General features: G+C 34.1%; 1 protein-coding gene across 8 annotated transcripts in view; it reads right to left on the reverse strand.

Annotated features, from left to right (window-relative positions):
• usp2a (ubiquitin specific peptidase 2a) overlaps positions 1-18,236 on the reverse strand; it is a 38,939-nt gene extending 20,703 nt beyond the window's left edge. For 2 of the 8 annotated variants that reach the window (XM_068213538.2, XM_005157514.6), the window contains exons 1-3: positions 18,051-18,236; positions 11,707-11,794; positions 3,719-4,427 (exon numbers count right to left, since the gene is read on the reverse strand). In XM_068213538.2, the coding sequence (XP_068069639.1) occupies positions 3,719-4,381 (663 nt within the window). In that variant the 5' untranslated portion in view covers positions 4,382-4,427; positions 11,707-11,794; positions 18,051-18,236. Of the gene's footprint in view, positions 1-3,718; positions 4,428-11,702; positions 11,795-12,214; positions 12,268-18,050 lie in introns of those variants that run through there. The other 6 variants (XM_073923010.1, XM_021481396.3, XM_005157515.6 and 3 more) reach the window with 3 other exon arrangements.
• Between the last annotated feature and the right edge of the window lie 1,180 nt (positions 18,237-19,416).

Here is a 19,416-nt window from a genome sequence, read left to right on the forward strand (position 1 = left end):
AGACCAGACTAATCATTTTAAAGTCAGACAGACCTTACAGCTCAGCGCTCCTCATTTAGCCTGGGCTCCCTTGTTGAGAAGTATAGCTTAATTAATGGCATAAACAGCAATTAATCTTAAAGAATACCACCAGAGCTTTCTTAGCATAGCGGAATAAGTAAGCAAATATTTCAATTCATCTTTTGAAGCTCTATAAATCCAGCTGGAGTGACCAAAACAGCCTGACATCCACATTTACACACATACGGTATACATTTAGCAGAGTAGGTTCAGGATTGAACACTAGCATGACCTATTTTCTTTATGATTCATTGATAGCTGATATTTATCCTTTATTGTGTAATTTGTTTAAAATATTGATTTGAAATTTTGCAGGACATATCAGTGTGCTATGCATACATATATTTCCATACTGTGTGAAGTACTATACACATTGACAAACATTTTTAGCAAAGTGAATTTGTTGTATGCAATCGACCGTAGGTTGCTAGACATCTAACTATAATATTCTAACACCACATCTCTACTAGGGCTGCACAATATATCATTTCAGCATCCATACTGCAATGTGTGAATTTGCAATGTTGAGTTGGTATAATCTCTAGAAACCACATTTCAGAGCATGATTTGTGGAGTCATCGTAAAGTTAACCCTAACAGACTGAAGGATCTTCATTCAATATTTTTTTAGACCTGTGACCAAAATATCAAACCAATTTAAACTAAGTAACTCTAAAGTTTATAAATTTAACAAAGATTAATTGTATTTAACGTTTTATACAATGAAGACTATTGACCTTATTCTTCAATGTGGAAGTCTTTTTGAACTTCCGATTCAGTTGCCTATGGGAGAAATATTAATAAACGGCAGAAAACGTTCAAACTACTTGCTCTACAAACAAGTGTGTTCATGACTGAACAGACAAAGCAGAATAAAATAATAAGAAAATGTCCGTCTGCATTATTAAGCAGCATAACAAGCTGTTTTCAACATCTAAAAATAAATGGAAGTGAACGAGACTGTAAGTCTCGAGCCAAAAAGATTCAAATGGCTGTTGCCGTTCGTACACAGAGAATAAGTCAATACAGTGTTATTTTACATTTCATTAATACAGAATGAACCAAAAGACACAAAACAATATTTATATATATATACAGTTGATGTCAGAATTATTAGCCCCCATGTATTATTAGACCGCTTGTTTATTTTTTCTCCAATTTCTGTTTAACGGGGAGAAGATTCTTTTAACACATTTCTAAACATAATAATTTTAATAACTCATTTCTAATAACTGATTTATTTTATCTTTGCCATGATGACAAAAAATAATATTTTACAAGATATTTTTCAAGACGCTTCCATACAGCTTAAAGTGACATTTAAGGGCATAACTAAGTTAATTAGGTAAACTAGGCAGGTTAGGGTAATTAGGCAAGTTATTGTATAACGATGGTTTGTTCTGTAGACAATCGAGAAAAAATATAGCTTAAAGGGGCTAATAATTTTGTCCTTAAAATGGTGTTTAACTGCTTTTATTGTAGCCGAAGTAAAGCAAATTATACTTTCTCTAGAAGAAAAAATATTATCAGACATACTGTGAAAATTTCCTTGCTCTGTAAAACATCATTTGGAAAATATTTAAATAAGAAGAAAAAAATGTAAACGGGGCTAATAATTCTGATTTCAACTGTATATATTTTATCTTTGTTCAATTATTCATCTATGCTTGCAAATTGTTAGTTTTATACCAGGCAGGGGTGTCCAAACTTGGCCCTGTAGGGCCAGTGTCCCGCATATTTTATTTCCAACCCCAATTAAACACACCAAAACCAGCTAATCAAGCTCTTTTTAGGTATACTAGAAACTTCCCGGCAGGTGTGTTGAAGGAAGTTGGAGCTAAACTATGCAGTAGGGCTGTGTGATTTAGGGAAATAACTAATTGCGATTTTTCTGACAGACATTGCGATTTTGATTTGATTTACAGTTTAATTTTGTAGTCAAGCTCCAGCTCAATAATCTGTGAGCTGTGGCAACAATACTGTGACAGCTCTTAAAAATTAACTGTTTTTGTTCAGTGTCTGTGACTTTTAAACCAAGATATTTCCATTTTTAATTTTTTGAAACTCATTTTAAGGTCAAAATTATTAGCCCATTTAAGTTATATTTTTTTCAAAAGTCTACAGAAAAAAAAAAAAACATTGTTATACAATAACTTGCCTAATTACCCTAACCTGCCTAGTTAACCTAATAACCTAGTTAAGCCTCTATTTATCACTTTAAGCTGTATAGAAGCGTCTTGAAAAATATGTAGAAAACATTATTTACTGTCATCATGGTAAAGATAAAATAAATCAGTCATTAGAAATGAGTTAATAAAACCATTGTTTTGAAATGTTGAACAATTCTTCTCTGACTTCAACTGTATATCATATTGCAGCCTCATTAACTAATCGCATGATTCGATTAATCACACAGCCCTACTTATACAGATGTACTCAAATTATGAATTCTTTTCAAGTTATTTAGGTCATCTTATGTGAAATGATATAGATATTCCAATACATAATCGTAAAAAAACAAAATATTCAAATGTCAGTTTTTCCAATATCATGCAGCCCTAATCCATACACAATGCATTTTTCACACCACAATGCGGATTTAACAACAAAAATGCTGCTAAAGCTCATAGTTTAACAAAGCAGCCTTTTCAGTATATGGTATGTGCACCTGATTTTTGTAACCACTCTATGAATTTTTCCACTACTGATCTATAGTGTCAAAACAATCCAATGATTCAGAAAAGAGGAAAGTCAGAAAAGAATCAGATAGAACAACAGAATACTTCAGAAGATGGCAAAATCAATAGACATCCATCTTGATGAGTGAATGTGTGAGAGCATTAAATGATAAACTCTAATTCGCATGTGTCAAGTGCCTGTGTGAGTGTACACTTTTAAAGTATGTAATTTGGAAAAAGATGATTTCCTTTGTTATATTGCTTGATTTGTCACTTGAAACAGCTGAATTTTGCACCTCCCTAACTTCTGAAGCCTCTCAGCACATACTGAGTAGCACTTGAGAGAGCACAGGGATGCAAATTAAGGGATTTATATATAGTAGAAGTCAAAATTATTAGCCCTACTGTGAATTTTGTTTTCTTTTTCAAATTTTTCCCAAATGATGTTTAACAGAGCAAGGAATTTTTCCACAGTATTTCCTATAATATTTTTTCTTCTGAAGAAAGTCTCGTTTGTTTTATTTCGGCTGAAATAAAAGCAGCTTTAATTTTTTTTAAACACAATTTAAGGTGAATATTATTAGCCCCCCTTTTTTAATTGTTTACAGAACAAACCATTATTTATACAATTATTAATTATACAATTATTAATTATTAATCATTGTTATACAATGATTAATCTAATTACCTAGTTGAGCCCTAGTTAAGGCTTTAAATGTCACTTTAAGCTGAATACTAGTCTCTTGAAAATATGTAGTAAAATATTATGTACTGTCATCATGGCAAAGATAAAATAAATAAGTTATTAGAAATGAGTTATTAAAACTAATGTGTTCAGAAATGTGATGAAAAAAAAACTTCTCTCTGTTAAACAGAAATTGGGGAAAATATGCAGGGGGCTTATAATTCAGAAAGGCTAATAATTCAGAATTCAACCGTATATTAAAAAAAGGATATCAAAATATAAAAAACATGACTTACCAAAGACTCTCTGACGGGTGAGGTGGAGCGATAGCTGGAGGAGAATCGGCTGCTGCTCTTCAGGCCACTGCTGCCTAACCCCTCCTGTGTGGAGCTCCGTGAGAGGCCTAGGCTGGAGCGAGAGCTGCTGTAGGAGTCAGATACGTCACTGCCTCGGCTTAGGTAGGACTGCTTTAGGCCACTGCCACTAGAGGTTTCGCTCAGTCCCAGAGCCGACAGATCGTGCGTCAAATCGCTCTGACTCACAGACTTCCTGCGACTGAGGGAAATGCTGGAGGACACAGGCGAGGAGGAGAGGTAGCTGCTGGGGGCCGGAGTGTAGCTGTAGCTGCTGTATCCGGAGCCCCCATTCAGGCCTGAGCCATAGCCCTTTACTGGAGTGCGGCTCAGGCTCTCGCTGCGCCGGCCACCCAGCAAATCAGTGCGAGGGATAGGGCGACCCCGGTCCGGCTCGGATGACGAGCTGTAGTTGCGGGAGCGGCTGGCACTTGAGCTTAGGTAGCTAGAGGATGAGGAGGAGAAGCCCGAGGAGGAGCTCTTATAGGGCAGCTTGTCCCGCTCGTATGAGCCAAGCGATGGAGTCAAGGAGGAGCCATAGGAGCTGTAGTGACTGGTATAAGACGAACCGGCGTAGCGCTTCGCCGTAGAGGAGACACGAGACATGCTGGGTGCTCAGCCGTACGTAAGGCAATTTCAGGCTGCATGGACTCTGTGGAAGAAAGAAGAGCAGTTGTCATTTTAAAAAGTAGTAATATTAAATGTAGCAGGAGCAGATATCAATGACGCATCCTTTTGTTGTTACTGACAAAAACATCCTTTGAACAATTAATGTCTAGGTTTTTTATAAACAATTTAGGACAGGGGTTACCAACCCTGTTGCTGGAGAGCTACCTTCCTGCAGATTTCAGTTGCAACTCTGACCAAGCACACCTGTCTGTAATTATCAAGTGCTGCTTCAGGTCATCATTAATTGGCTCAGGTGTGTTTGATCAGGGTTGGAACTGAATTCTGCAGGAAGGTAGCTCTCTAGGAACAGGGTTGGTGACCCCTGATCTAGGTAGTCTTGAAGGTCCCGTTTCGGTACAAATTGTTCAAACATTGGCAATTATAAAGAAATTATTACATTATTTAGCCTTTTCTATAAAAATCTTATTACTTGATCTTGTGATAAAAGGACTAGTGGGGGCAAAGCGAGGCTTCATGAAACAGTTGTTGAAACGACATGTGTCGAAACTTCAAAACATTTCGAAACCTTACATTGACACCTAGTGGTCATTTTTATGTTGAAGTATTAAACTACACATTGTGTAAATGAGGTTTTAAGTGATTTAGTGTAGCAGTGAGATTTCAAGACTTGCAGACATAATGGGTTCGAATCCAGAGTGATGCAGCTATAGTTTTGAAAATGCTCTGTAATTGTAAAGTGTTTTGCTTTACCATTGGTCTGACATCCTGATAAACACTTTGATGAACACCCTGTCAGTCAAATACAGATTCACCAGGTCTCGAAACGCTTCTGAAATGATTGGCGCTTTAATTCGCTTTAGTCACATGACCTGGGTGTTTCGAATCACCTTGGTCACGTGACATGGGTGTTTCAAAATACCTTAGTCATGTGACCTAGGTGTTTTATATCATGCTTCGGTGCAGTGTTTCGAAACACTTGCGCTTCAGGATCTCAACTCTGACAAAATGTCAGTTTCACTTCAGCCATCCCTAAAAAGGACAGATTTATCTGTGGTGACAAATGTCAAAGATTTTAACAAGGAGAATTTAAATATAAACATATTATAATTATACATTTTTATTCATTCATTAATTTTCCTTCAGTTAAGCCCCTTTATTCATAAGGGGTCGCCACTGAAGAACTAACCGTCAATTTATTCAGCATATGTTTTACTCAGCAGATTCCCCCTCCAGCTGCAACCCAGTACTGGAAAACACCCATACACAATCATTCATACACATACACTACGGCCAATTTAGTTTATTCAAATCACCTATAGCATATGTCTTTGGACTGTGGGGAAACTGGAGCACCCGGAGTGAACACTGGGAGACATACTGGGAAACCCACGTGAACACTGGGAGAACATGCAAACTCCACACAGAAATGCCAACTGACCCAGTCAGGACTTGAACCAGCAACCTTCTTGCTGTGAGACAACAGTGCTAACCACCGCGTCGCCCCGATTTCTGAATTAGTTATTTTTATTTTAAAACCTACTAATTTACAACTAAACTAACCATGAGCACAGTTATGTGTAATAAAATGCACTAAAAGGTAAACACTTCAAAATCTATCTTGGATATTTTCAACCCAAAATGTGCATGAAAATTTGACATTTTAATCTTTAATACCAGTTGAAAAAAAGAAAATTAAAAAAAAAAAAAAAAATATATATATATATATATATATATATATATATATATATATATATATATATATATATATATATATTTATATATATATATACACGAATATGATCGTACAGATATATTGTGCATACATAGGTGAACTACAATCTAAAAATAAGTTTGCTTTATGTGCATTATATGTGAAAGTTAAAAAAGTTCAAACACTTTTTTGATGACCTGACATGATGCGCATGCTGACTAATGAGATAGTAATCATTTTATCCCACATTAAGCTCAACAATGTCTCAAAATCCCTTTGAACCCACTTTGAAGGTCAGCGGTTTCATTACCAGTATATTTCAGCTTCAGGGCAAGAGTGTGTTTTTTTAAGCTGAGCGATTTCAGTCAAAAATAACAGAGTATAAACACTACCTGTTATGAATTTTGAATGACTGTGCAATGCCCTGAGGTTGCGTGTGTTCTGTTCGCTTGATCCTGAAAACTTATTCGATGAGTAGCTGCATGTGACTCTTGTCCAAACACAGAACAAACCGCGAGGGGTGCGCATTACGCAACCTACGGGGGCTTCGTTACAAGCACGGGACACTGAATGGAGCTGCGGAACAAAATGAGCGCCATTGTTTTCAGAGAGGCCTGGTTCTGCGATACAGGCCGAGCAGAGCACTGAAGACCCTGCTGTCTGAATGAAACGAGAGAGCCCCCAGAGCCTGGCCGTGTGTTAAGGCGGCACAGTCTGTTCTTGTGGAGAGACAGGCTCTTGTTCACAAGGCAGTGCAGCGTCTGAATAAATAAAAGTATCTGGTGTTGTTGATCCGTGTTGGGTTCAGCGAGATGGCTCTTATTTCTTTAATCTGTCTCTCTGTGCACTCTCTCTCTCTCTCTCTCTCTCTCTCTCTCTCTCTCTCTCTCTCTGAGTGCAGCGTTCACAGATGCATCAATAATTCAGCATGTAGATCTGGGGTAGGCAGCACGCTGGAGGCAGGCCAAAGCACATGGCAGAGTGACGCTAACATGCTTTCACCAGACGAGAACTCTTAAGACAGTTGTCCGCTGCTTTCACATTGTGTTCTCTCTCTGCCCACAATAACAACCTTGAAATGAAGTGTACCATATGCTTTTATTAAGCAATCTCCTTGCTGTTCAAAACCACTGCGATACCACAAAAATCTAGTCTAATATAGGGTAGCAGAAGACCTTTAGTTAGGTAAGAACTCCATTTTATTAATAGATGAGGTGAAAACTGATTAACAATCAAAGAAACGAAAACTTGACAACTCTGATTGAATAAGGTGAGGAAATTCTGGCCAATATCGATTTAAACGCTCAATAATTTGTCAAACTAAATTTATTAGAAAAGATCATTTTATTATAAGAAAAAAAGCATTAATAATAAATAAAATGTACCTATGTATTTATAAGGTTTCTAAATATTTAAAAGGCTTCTGTTTTTCAGCCAATGATAACCTTCCACTGAAAGTTTATGTGACTATTTTCAAGTTCATAAGGTTCCTTTTACAGTACTGATGTTGGAATGTAATCAAAATACATTCAGTTAAATAGACTTGAGCATCCATTTGAAAAACCATTTAAACACAGGCACGGCACATTAACCGCAGGCCAGAGCAGAAACTCCATTGAAAATACTGGGGTAAAATTAATTTCCATATTTAAAAGACACGGCAGTGCTTCTTGTTTGATCTGATACCCACTTTATGAGGCATCTAAGCCAGGCAGTAAAGATAGCTGTTTTTTTTTAATGAAATCAGGTCTTAAACGCGCTGATTTTTTATGGCATGACAATTAACCAGTAGCCCTGGGGCTGGCTGACTGAAATTAACAGTCTGTGTGCATATACCCTATTTGTTAAAACAAGCTCACAAAAATGTTTTTGTCCTGTTTGGATCACAGTAAAAGAAATATGAATTAATAAATTAACACATAGGCTTCTTCACTAGATTCAGATTTTACTTATTATTAATAATACTTTTTAAAAGCTTAGCTTGGGGTAAGTAGTATTTAAAAATGTCTTATATTATTTGATCGATAACAGTAACAGTGAAAAAAGTAACAATTTTCTACGTGAATATGTTTTAAAATATATCCATTTATTCCTGCAAAGCTAAATTCCCTTTATTGATTACTTTAAAAAAAAACATCCTTAAATACATTTCTCGAGAAGCAACTCTTGTTTCACTGCTGATTAATAGGAAGTTCAAAAGAGCATTCATTTGTTAATTTTTCTCAATAATATAAATATCTTTACTGTCACTTTTAATCAATCACCTCTGCTAAATAAATGTATTATTTATTTTATTTATATATTTTTTTTACAGTACACTTACTAATTTTAAACAATATTACCATAAACTAAATATTTTCAATTAGATTTTGTTTATTTATTTCTAACAGAAAAAAAATCATACATAAAACAAGTCTTTAAACAAATTACGTCTCATCATGGTCGAAATGGAGCGGGATGAAGAGCAAGCTTATAATTTTCCCCACCCCATCACCTCACACATCATTTGTTTATTATTTTAACTTATTTCTTCTTTTTACATGAGACGAGACCTTTACATGTGTTACATAAGAAATATCCTTTTGGAATCTTTGACATTATATGGTTGATTTTATTTGTACATTTTATAATCTAGACGAAAACATTTCTAATAGTATACAACCATTAACTGAAATTTCATTATACATTTCTTATTTTTCTATTTTTCAATCAACTCTATTCATCAACATTTAATTAATAATTAATATTTTTACATTTTTGTATATATTTTCTATAATTTAAAATCACCTCTATTAATCAGTATTTTCCTTTAATAATTTATATTTATTTAACTTTTAATTGATCAATATCCTAACATTGTTTGAGAATCTGTTCCATAATTCCACACCACATACAGATATACACAAACTTTTTAAAGTTGTCCTTGTTTTGAACCTCCTAAGGTTTTGTTCTTCTCTCAGATTATATCCCCTATGTCTTTCTTCAAAAAACTTTTGTATGCATTTTGGAAGTAATTTATTTCTCGCTTTAAACATAAATTGTGCTGTTTTAAATGTAGCCAACTCACTGAACTGAAGTATCTTCAATTAAGAATATAAAGAATTTGTATGCTCCATATATAAATACTCTTCAACTATTTAACTAATCACTAAAGATTAGTATATTCCTAACAGAAATAAGCAACAGTGTTTGTAGAATAAAATTGGAATTTGGACTGGGTGTTTCTTTTATAATGTTAATATTCCAATATTAACACTTGTCACAGACCATTGGTTTGTACGTTCAGGCCGTGCAGTGTGAAAGGGGGTTTTATTAGAGGTCAGTAAGTAGCTGTGGGAGTGTCTCAGCCTGTGAGCGTGTGACAGGTGTGGACAAGTCAAAGCAGACTCATGAAGCCTGACAGACATCCGCACTTGGATTCATGCTGATAGACATGCTGTCATTAACATGCACAACACAACACTGCTCCTTAACATTCACATTGAACACGCCATATTACCTACTTATAGCTCTTCGGCATTTGGAAGACTATGAAAGACTATGAAGACTATGTTTCCACTTCAGGATAAAAGAGTAAAAAAGTTTTTTGTTACTTTTCTTGCTGTATTTTAAGGATTCATAATTGGGGAAGCATCGCAAGAAAGGATTTAAGAAATTACAGGTTAAGAGTTACTTACAAGAAATTCATAACAATGCATGTGTTCACACTTAAAGTTTGATCAAGACCTAAAAAGAAAATATTACATCAACAATTACGATTCATGGGGTCTCACAGTCGATACCAAACCTGCCTCATTTAGTTCAGTTGAATCTCAAATTCAGCCAAAATATTCTTGTTTGGAGCAGTTCATTTGGGCAGGTGCATGCAACAATCACACTCAAGTGCACACCAAAAGTAGACCAAACAAGAGTACGTCAACGGTGGAACACTGCAATGGTTAGTTTGTGGTGAGAACATGGTCCAAAATCCAGCAAAAAGTACTGCACATTTCTTGAGTAAACAAGCAACAGTAGTCAGCTGCGCTGTGTTATGAGATGAGGGTAAGAATTTGTTGACAGTTCATTAACAAAAGCGCCATGGTAAGCTTGTGGACAAACTTCCAAAGTGACTTGTGATGTGCCTTCGCCATTTGCAGTGCATTAAAATATTGTTTTCAAGCTGAATCCACACTTCATTCTCCAAATCTCTAGTGATGCATACAAACTATACAATACAACTATACAATATAATATGATGTGGTGTCCAGGAATACAGTCAATTAGCGCAGTCATCGCTCCATAATACCAAGCACATCATTGTGCTGGCTTTTCCTCTTCTTTTTGTTCACTTTTGGGAGTTCCATAGTTATATTTGTGCACATTAATTCTGACCAATCAAAAAGCAGCTTAGGAAATACATTTAATTACATATCTGGCCAATGAGTGGTGTGTATTTTGTCATATGCATTTTGGTTCAGTTCAGCTGATTTGGACCAGAAAAAACAAACCAAACCTGTCAAATGTGAACACATCATAAGAGTAATTTTAGAAAAATTGGTAATGTTTTGTTATAAATAAAAATGTATTTCTTATGAAAAAAAGAACCCAAATGCCGAGAGTTTTTTTGGATCTATGTAGGTAAGTTGTATGTAGATAGTAGATTTGTTAAATGAAAAACTAATTAATTGATCATTTGAATTATTGTAACAATAATTAGAAATAACTTGAATTTGTTAAAGATACTGATTTTAGAGTTTCATCAAAGATTTATTTTTTCAAGAATTTGAATTCTTTACTTATGTCCTAAAAAAAATACATTTCTTAAGAGTATTTCACAACTATTTTCAACTGTTTTTTCTCCTAATATAGAAAACAACAGATATATTTTACTTTGAAGAATGTTTTATATTATGAATCTGTCCCGAAGTCACCCTAGCTACTACAACAAAACACCAGGCCGGTAAAAAACAGAATAAACATACTTCAGTGATTCATGAATGTGTGCAGGTGTTTTGTTAGCAACACAAACAATATGCAGAAGACTTGAGGCAAAGTCTTGGGTACAGCTATATTTACCCTGAAATGTGAGCAGATAAGAGCTCAGTGGCCGAACAGACGCCTCTACCCCCCCACCAACACCCTTCTGACCAAACGCAGAGGCAAGCCTCACTTCTCAAGCCTTTCAGCCAAACCAAACTCAAAATCTACCTTTATTAACCGCAGCTAATCGAGTGACAAGAGTTTTTAACCAAATCTAGCATGTTTATTTATTTGAAAAAGACAAAATTAGACTCTAGTTTTAAGACACAGTGAACACAGAAACCTGAATGAGGAATGTGGAACACATATTTTGTAACAGTCTGACATAAAGGCTTGTAGGTCTTTGAAAAATGGAGACATGGAAATTAAAGTCTACAACTACTGTATATAGACGCACGAAACTGCAGTTTCAAAAGTTGAACCTAATAACCTCCACTGGATTAACACACCCTAAAAATGTCCAGAGACAAACTGCAATCCGGTATGTTGTTTGTAAGTGCCACGGCTCTCAGTATCATGTGTGCAGAGTGCGCTTTGCTAGCAGGTGGGTGTTAGGTTCAGGGGTACCTACTGTAAGTAGAGCCGTTCTCGGTTCTAACGGACGGAAAAACAGAGGTGGTGGTTCATTATACCTCACAAACACCGTTCACTGCTCAAACCTTAAAAAAAAACAAGAAAAAACAGAGCAAGTTTAGAAATACAGCAACATTTATACGAAAATAAACAATTTATACAGCTGAAATAAAAAAAATAATACCTGTATTGAAAAATTTTATATAAAACAAATAGAGACAGCTATATATATACACAGTTAAATTCGATATTCTTAAATTGTAGTAAATGAGAGTAAGTTTTAAAACGAAGCAAACTAATGTTCAGTATTCCTGCGCATCTATCTACATGCCAGATTTCATTACAGTCCAGGTCCTGGTTACGCTGAACGGCTGACAATAGAGAACATAACAACTGATGGCTTAAGAATGTCATGCGTTCTGCCCTACAGACCTCATAGCCTTGGATACCAGTCAAAACAGCTTAAAGTAGGAGAAAAGAGCGAGTAAATTGGAGAAAAGGCTCACCAGTAGCTTTTTCCATGGGCAGCGTGTTGCTTTGGAAGCTGTAGCCTCAGAGTGAGAGGAACAGGGAAGGATTGCATGAGCACAGTGATCCAGAATGCTCTAGATCATATTACTGAGCTGGTAAATATAGCAATTGCCTATGACCTCGGTGGGTCATTCAACACTCCTGCATTCCAATTTACTTAAAGGAATTGCATTAGGACTATTTAAGGGCACGACTGGTTTTATCATAGGATATATTTTTATTGATTGTTTTATTATCTTAATTTTTTCTTCAATAGAACAGCTGCAAGTGGTAAACCTACAGGTTAAAAAAACGTACGGCAGGGTGAAAGTAATGATGGGAGAGCTTAATAGTTCAGTAATTAAGGGAGATTGTAGCCCTATAAATAAGCACCCACATGCATTAATTCATGTAATACTACCAAAACAAACATACTTGTGTTTGATAGCTTACGTAACACAACAAGACTATCATTCAGGCTACCTTAAGGGGAAATAAACTGTTGGGATTGTGCCTTTGAACAAGGCTAAAATTGAGTTAAATGGAGGAGACCTAAGGGCTTGCACAAAAAGGTAAGTAAAAAAATAAATAATATAATATATTCAATAAATTCTGACTTAAAGTTTTTGTTCAAATATAAATAAAAGCTGAGCATTTTATTCCACAATGACGCCACTTGTACATCGTCTTATCTTTTGGGAGAAACCTGCATCATTTCCGGTCAAGACAATCTTGTTAGATTAATAAAAGTAATGTTACAGTAAGTCAGGATTTTCCAGGGGTATGAAGAATTTTGGACTTGATTTTGACTATCAAATTTTCAACCAATATATAACAACAATATTTTGTAGCAAGCAAGTACTCATTTTGCTAACTCATTTCAAAACAATGCATTAATTCAGAAATGAACAGTTCAATGTTCATATTTATTTAAAATATTTCCCAAATGAGATTAAACAGAGCAAGGAAATGTTCACAGTATGTCTGATAATACATTTTTTTTCTGAAGAAAGTCTTATTTGTTTTATTTCTTAAAAGCCATTTTAAGGTCAAAATTATTAGGCCCTTTTATATTTTTTGCTACACTACAGAACAATATGATGATCATATGAAGTGTGCCAAATTGTTTTTCCTAATATTTCTACTTAAGTACAACAGCGCACACTCTGGCTCCAAATGCTGTCATCAGCACAAAATGGCAGCAACCACATCTAGAACATTTTCACTTCACTTCTTAAGAGTAAAAATCAATTTTGGCTCTTATTTGGACTCTCAAGGTGTGTTTTTGCTCACACTAATATAATAATGTCAGGTTGCATATTATTAAATTAGTATGTAGCAATTACAATAGACGATAACATAGTCTATGTAGTGTTTTTAACATTGATGATAAATTTTGTATTCTATTAAGATCAAGGTGTGTAATGTAGCAAGTTACATCCCTAATTTAACCTGGCTAGGCATAGGCCGGTTTAAGATTCTGATAGTATGATAACCTTGGATAAAAATATCACGTTTTCATTGTGATTACTGCTCTAAAACATATTCTTTAAATATGTCATGGTAAAAAAACAAAAACTTTTCCCCCTTTAAACACAATATATTTTATTATGAGAAACATTTAAAATATTTGGGAGCAGTAAACATGTCAGGCTAAATAATTTAAATGAGTCATTGACTTCTGCTGTCTACATTAGTTTCAAAACTTACTCTTATTCTATATTATGTAATGACGGTACTTCTTTGAATGAAGTTGATGATACCATTAAATACCTGAGTGTGGCTTGATTCTGAACTTTTCTATTAAATCACATATTAATCATATTGTAAGTAAAGTTAACTTTGGAATTAGTACCTTTAGTGTTCACAAGAAACTTGCTCTTAAACTTATTTAGCCAATATTTGATTATTGCGATATTGTTTATCAGAGTGCATCAAAATTAGATCTTGCTCCCCTTAATACGGCATATAATAGACTTTGCAGATTTGTTCTGGGTTGTTCTTTTTATACACATCATTGTTTAATGTATGATCTGTTGCAGTGGCCATCTTTGCACACAATACGACATATTCATTGGCTTCAATTTACATTTAAATGTATTCATTTTAAGTATCCTTACTATTTACAACAATATTTTGTATGTTTTTCCTTAAATTATCAAGTTCACCTGCGAACATTCGATCCATTACATCAGTGGTTCTCAAACTTTTTTCACCAAGTACCACCTTAGAAAAAAATTGTCTCTCCAAGTACCACCTAACGACGCTATTTTTTTAACCAGTATTAAAAAATAGCGTCGTAGGCCTAATTAAGCAGCTACAGGTGTGCACAGTTTAAAAACGATGCAGATTACTTCCTATTGTTAAGAATATGTATTATTGTCAGTCACTTTAAACATTTTAAATAGTCTGAACATTAACTGTGCTTGCAGATAAAAAAAAAGTTTTAGTTAAAATGTGCTTTTAAAAATTCATTAAAAAATGGCGCTGTTCTTAAAAAGTAAAAAGAAAACTGCTGTACTTAAATCTAAAGTATTCATAGTAGCCTATTCATCAAAAGCTGGAAATGCTGCTTGGACCTTATAAATATAGGCTATATGTCATATTCATACACTTTTAGACAAATCTTGAAATGTTAAATGTACATATGACAGGGTTCATACAGGCACAGCCTAATGAAAATCAATTCCAGCACCTATTTTTTTTTCAAGACTGACATGCTATGTATTGAAGACCTGAAATGTATTCTCAGCAACCCATAAAATATTGCATAGGAATAGATACAAATAAAAACCATTAAAAATAATATTTATTAATCATATATTAATAATATAATAAACCTGCACTAAATGCTTGTGAAATTTTTTTTGTACTCAAGTAAAAATACTATTACACTGCTAAAATAACAACATTTTTAGTAAATAATGCTAATATTTGGTAAAAGTACAAAGTACTCTTTGAAAAAGTACTAGTTGGTTACTTTTGAATAAAAAAATCAGATTTTCATTATGAAATCACTTTTTTTTAAGTGTAAACCTGATTTAATGGTTTGATTGCTTAAATCCCAAAGCTACGTGTATAGGCATATGCACTAACAAAGGAAGTATGGTCGATTTTTCCTTTCATGTCAATTAATCTTTTTCAATAGCACTGGTAAAACTACCAAATAATCTTTAAGGCCATAGAGACACTTTTTGCCCATTTTTAAAAAAAGATATTTTTAAGCTTTGAAAGGTTAAAGTATATGGTAAAAAGATTTTTATTTAGCCTTTTATTTACATATTTTACACTATTTTTCTTTACAATATGGCAAATTTGTTTCTTCAATAGCTGTACATCACATGTAGATTTTATTTTACACTTGATCTTAATCTAAAATAGAAACTTAAAAAAAAATACAAGTACACTGTCAGTAAAAAAAATTAATAAAACAAATGACTTCATTCTACTTGAGGTATTTGAAATATGACAACAATACATTTATCAAAGCAGTGCTTTAAGAGCCTTATTGTTAATTTTGATAAATAAACAATAAGTAACAATGGATTGCTTTGATCTGTAATGCTTTAAGACAGATCAGAATACAGCTAAATGTATAAATCACACATATACCTCATCCAGAAACATTTCCAGCATAATTCTTTTGTCGTAAAGAAACAAAAAAGCTCCACCTTTGCTAAAGTTTCACTTGACAACACAGCCAAATAAGAAGACCATTAGCATTGTTATCGATCATGCATCAATCTATTTCTAAATACTTCATAACTTTAAATACTTTTGACTAAATTTAGTAAAGGAGCAAAGATAAATAATGTCTACTTTAATAGTGGAAAGATCGCGATTGTATTCTATCTGAGCACACAGGCGATCATGAGAGCACTTGCAGTTCATTTGAAAAAAGCATATTTAAGAGCTCGCATATCTGTTTTAGTGATTTGCGTACATGAATGCGCTCTCGTGTTAAAATCAAGCACTCGCCGCATTTGCAGAAATGAGTAATTGCGCAATACCTCTATTCCCGCGCCGCCATTCAGAATGTTATTAGAGGAGTGACAGGTCAGAGGCGAGTCGACTGGCTGTCGGAGAGCGAAACGTGTTTGTAGATCATCAAAAAGGCAGGAAATATGTCCGCGGTTTAATTACTCTGCTAGACATCTCTATAGTGAAAACATCCGAGAAGCATTAATCCAACAAAACATTTGTTTTTAAGTAGTTTTTTCTGTCTCTGCAACACAGAAAGCATTTGTCCCGCCCTTACGTTTCACGCAACTAGACAAGGTCGACTGTGATTGGCTACTTTTCATGTCAGTCAAATCACGCTTTAGAATCAATTCTTAAACTTCGGAAACTGATTTTCAGCAGCTTATGACACAATGCGCTAAAATAAACACTCTAAGCACAGCGCTGTGATCGTACACTTCACAAAACAGCCAATGCTGATCACATCGATGTTATATTCCACATTTGAGGATTAAAAGTGTTAATTCTTTCATTATTCAGCGATTCCTCCGCGTACCACTAGGAGGAAGCCCGCGTACCACTAGTGGTACGCGTACCACAGTTTGAGAACCACTGCATTACATCATTTAAGGTCTTTAAGCAGACTTTGCTATCATATTTTATTTTGGATTGTACTTGTTTTTCCTGAGGATGTTAATATTTATTTGGTGATTGATTTACTGATCTGTATATAGTTTTTCTACGTATATATACGTATGTGTGTATGTATACTACTCCCCCCCCTCCCTTCTTTTCTTTTTCTTTTTTTATTATTTGTCTTTAATTTTAATTTATTTATTATTTTTTGATGTTATGTCATGTTTTTTGGATGTTGTGTAAATTATGTTTTGTCTTCTTGTGTTGTTGTTATGTGATTGTGATTAATTGTGGGACCCCCTTGAAAGTGAGATGGTACATCTCAAGGGGTTTATCCCAATGAATAAATATCAAATATCAAATAAGTTTCAAAATCACAGATTTCTTCACAATTTAAATGGCATCTTTGGGTATCTTTTCAGCTAAAGATACTGTTGATCTAAAAAACGAACAAACTTACATATACCTTAGGAACGGTATAGCAGAAAAGTTTGACTATTCTAAAATTTTTATTTTTCCAAACCACGGTACTGCTTGAAAATTATTATCATCCCATGCGTAAACCTGGCTGACATATTTTACAGAACATAACCACAGGCTTATGCTAAATGTCAGAATATTTACTGCTTTAAAATCTCAAAATTGTTCAGTGTAAAAAAAAAAAGTTTTGAAGAATAATAATTTACAAAGTTAATATGTTTATATACAAATCCTGGTGATGGCGTACAATGAAACAGCATTATTTGCACAAGTTATGATTAAGATGTTGGTCTCTATAAACAATAAATTAGGTACAAGGTTTGTGACAGAAATGACAAAATGTGTCACACAGGCTGTGGTCACGTGACCGAGTGCGCGCTGATGTCTGCAGTGAACAGCGCTGCATCACTAAACTTCAAATACCACATAAAGAAACACTTCGTATGAATATCAAGTGAATACATAACATAGCTTAAAAAGAAGAAAGGGTCTGCCCCTGATTTACACGATTGCACAACACTTTGCAGATCTTATTTTTTGAATAAGTATTTATATGAATACAGTCAATCTGCAGGACTAGCTCTGCTGCAATACATACCTAATACGTCATTTACCAAAGCCTATTTGATACATTTAGACGAAACACAAGATATTACGTAATTCGTGAATCGCCTGGAAGCTTCCAGATCTGGCGAGTAAATGTGTGTGAACGGCAAAGCAAGAATGTGCAGAGCGAGCATTCAGAGCATTACTCACCGGAGTGAGGAGACCATCCTCCCCTTTACTGCCCGCTCCTTCAAGCAGAGCCCACCGTGAGAAACCCTCCACACGACCCCTCTGAACTCCTCCAGACCACACACGACAGTTCACCAGTGCTCAAAACAGCACAGACGGGTACATTTTGCTTGCTTATGCCCTCGTATTAATCCAAGCTCTTGACTTGTAGTCAAAGAAAAACGGTCGCTCACTTTAAGGGTGACGTCGGCGAGCTTTTCTTTCATTTGATTGGTCGGTCTTGCTCTCGAACGTCATCCTGATGCCGCCGCCCACACGGTCGCCCTGGCGACGGGAATAAACACTATTGAGATTAGTAGTACAAGTGCAATGACAATAGTGCTTGATGGGATTATTAAAGCGATACTTTTATAACAAACTAATTTTATTCACCCGCATGTAGCTGAAAATTCCTTCCGTGTAATTAAATGTGTTTTTATGTATTACTATAAAATATATTTTATATATTATTTAATTAATGCTAAAACAGAAATGTGCTGATTTACAGAAAAACGCAACATTAAAAGTGGGTTTGTTCTGTAAATAATTAATTATTATTTAGGCATTTAGTAATTATTTAGTAATTTAGGCAAAAGTAATTATATATATTATATATAGTATATATAGTATATATATATATATATATATATATATATATATATATATATATATATATATATATATATATATATATATATATATATATAAAACTAAATAGTTAGAGAATAAAATAGCTATAACAAATCAGAAATGTTGCCTTCACAAATAAATTGGGGAAGAAAAGTTAAATGGAAGTATTAAAATTCCAACAAGACCAACAATGTTGCCTTGTAATAATATTTATACAAAACATGTTTAGAAAAACTTAATCTACATCAAAGCAGGTGGAGATAAAGCAACTCTAAAGCTACTAAAAAACTAAATGATTAAAACCTAAGTTATAAATTCTTTTAACTTAGACTTGTCATGCAGTTTACCTACTGCTATAATCTCTAAAGACTTCAAGTGCTTCTGTTATCCTCATTTGTAAGTTGCTTTTGATAAAGCATCTGCTAAAGGAATACATGTAAAACGAAATGTTTTACTAAAACACCAGAAAAAAACGTAATTTGAACCTAAAAATAAAATAGATTTAAGATGAAATACTAACATCTAAAATAATTTTTAAAAGAAATAATAAATAAAAGATGGATAAATTTTATAAACATTAATACTAAATCTTTGCAAAAAAAATCAAACAGATTTAAGATAAAATGCTAACATCTCAAAGAACTTAAAAAATAAATAATAATGAATAAAAGATGCAAAAATGAAAAATAATAATACTAAAACTTTGCGAAAAATAAAA

This window comes from Danio rerio, chromosome 15 (assembly GCF_049306965.1).
Source record: "Danio rerio strain Tuebingen ecotype United States chromosome 15, GRCz12tu, whole genome shotgun sequence".
In the NCBI taxonomy this organism is placed as follows: domain Eukaryota; kingdom Metazoa; phylum Chordata; class Actinopteri; order Cypriniformes; family Danionidae; genus Danio; species Danio rerio.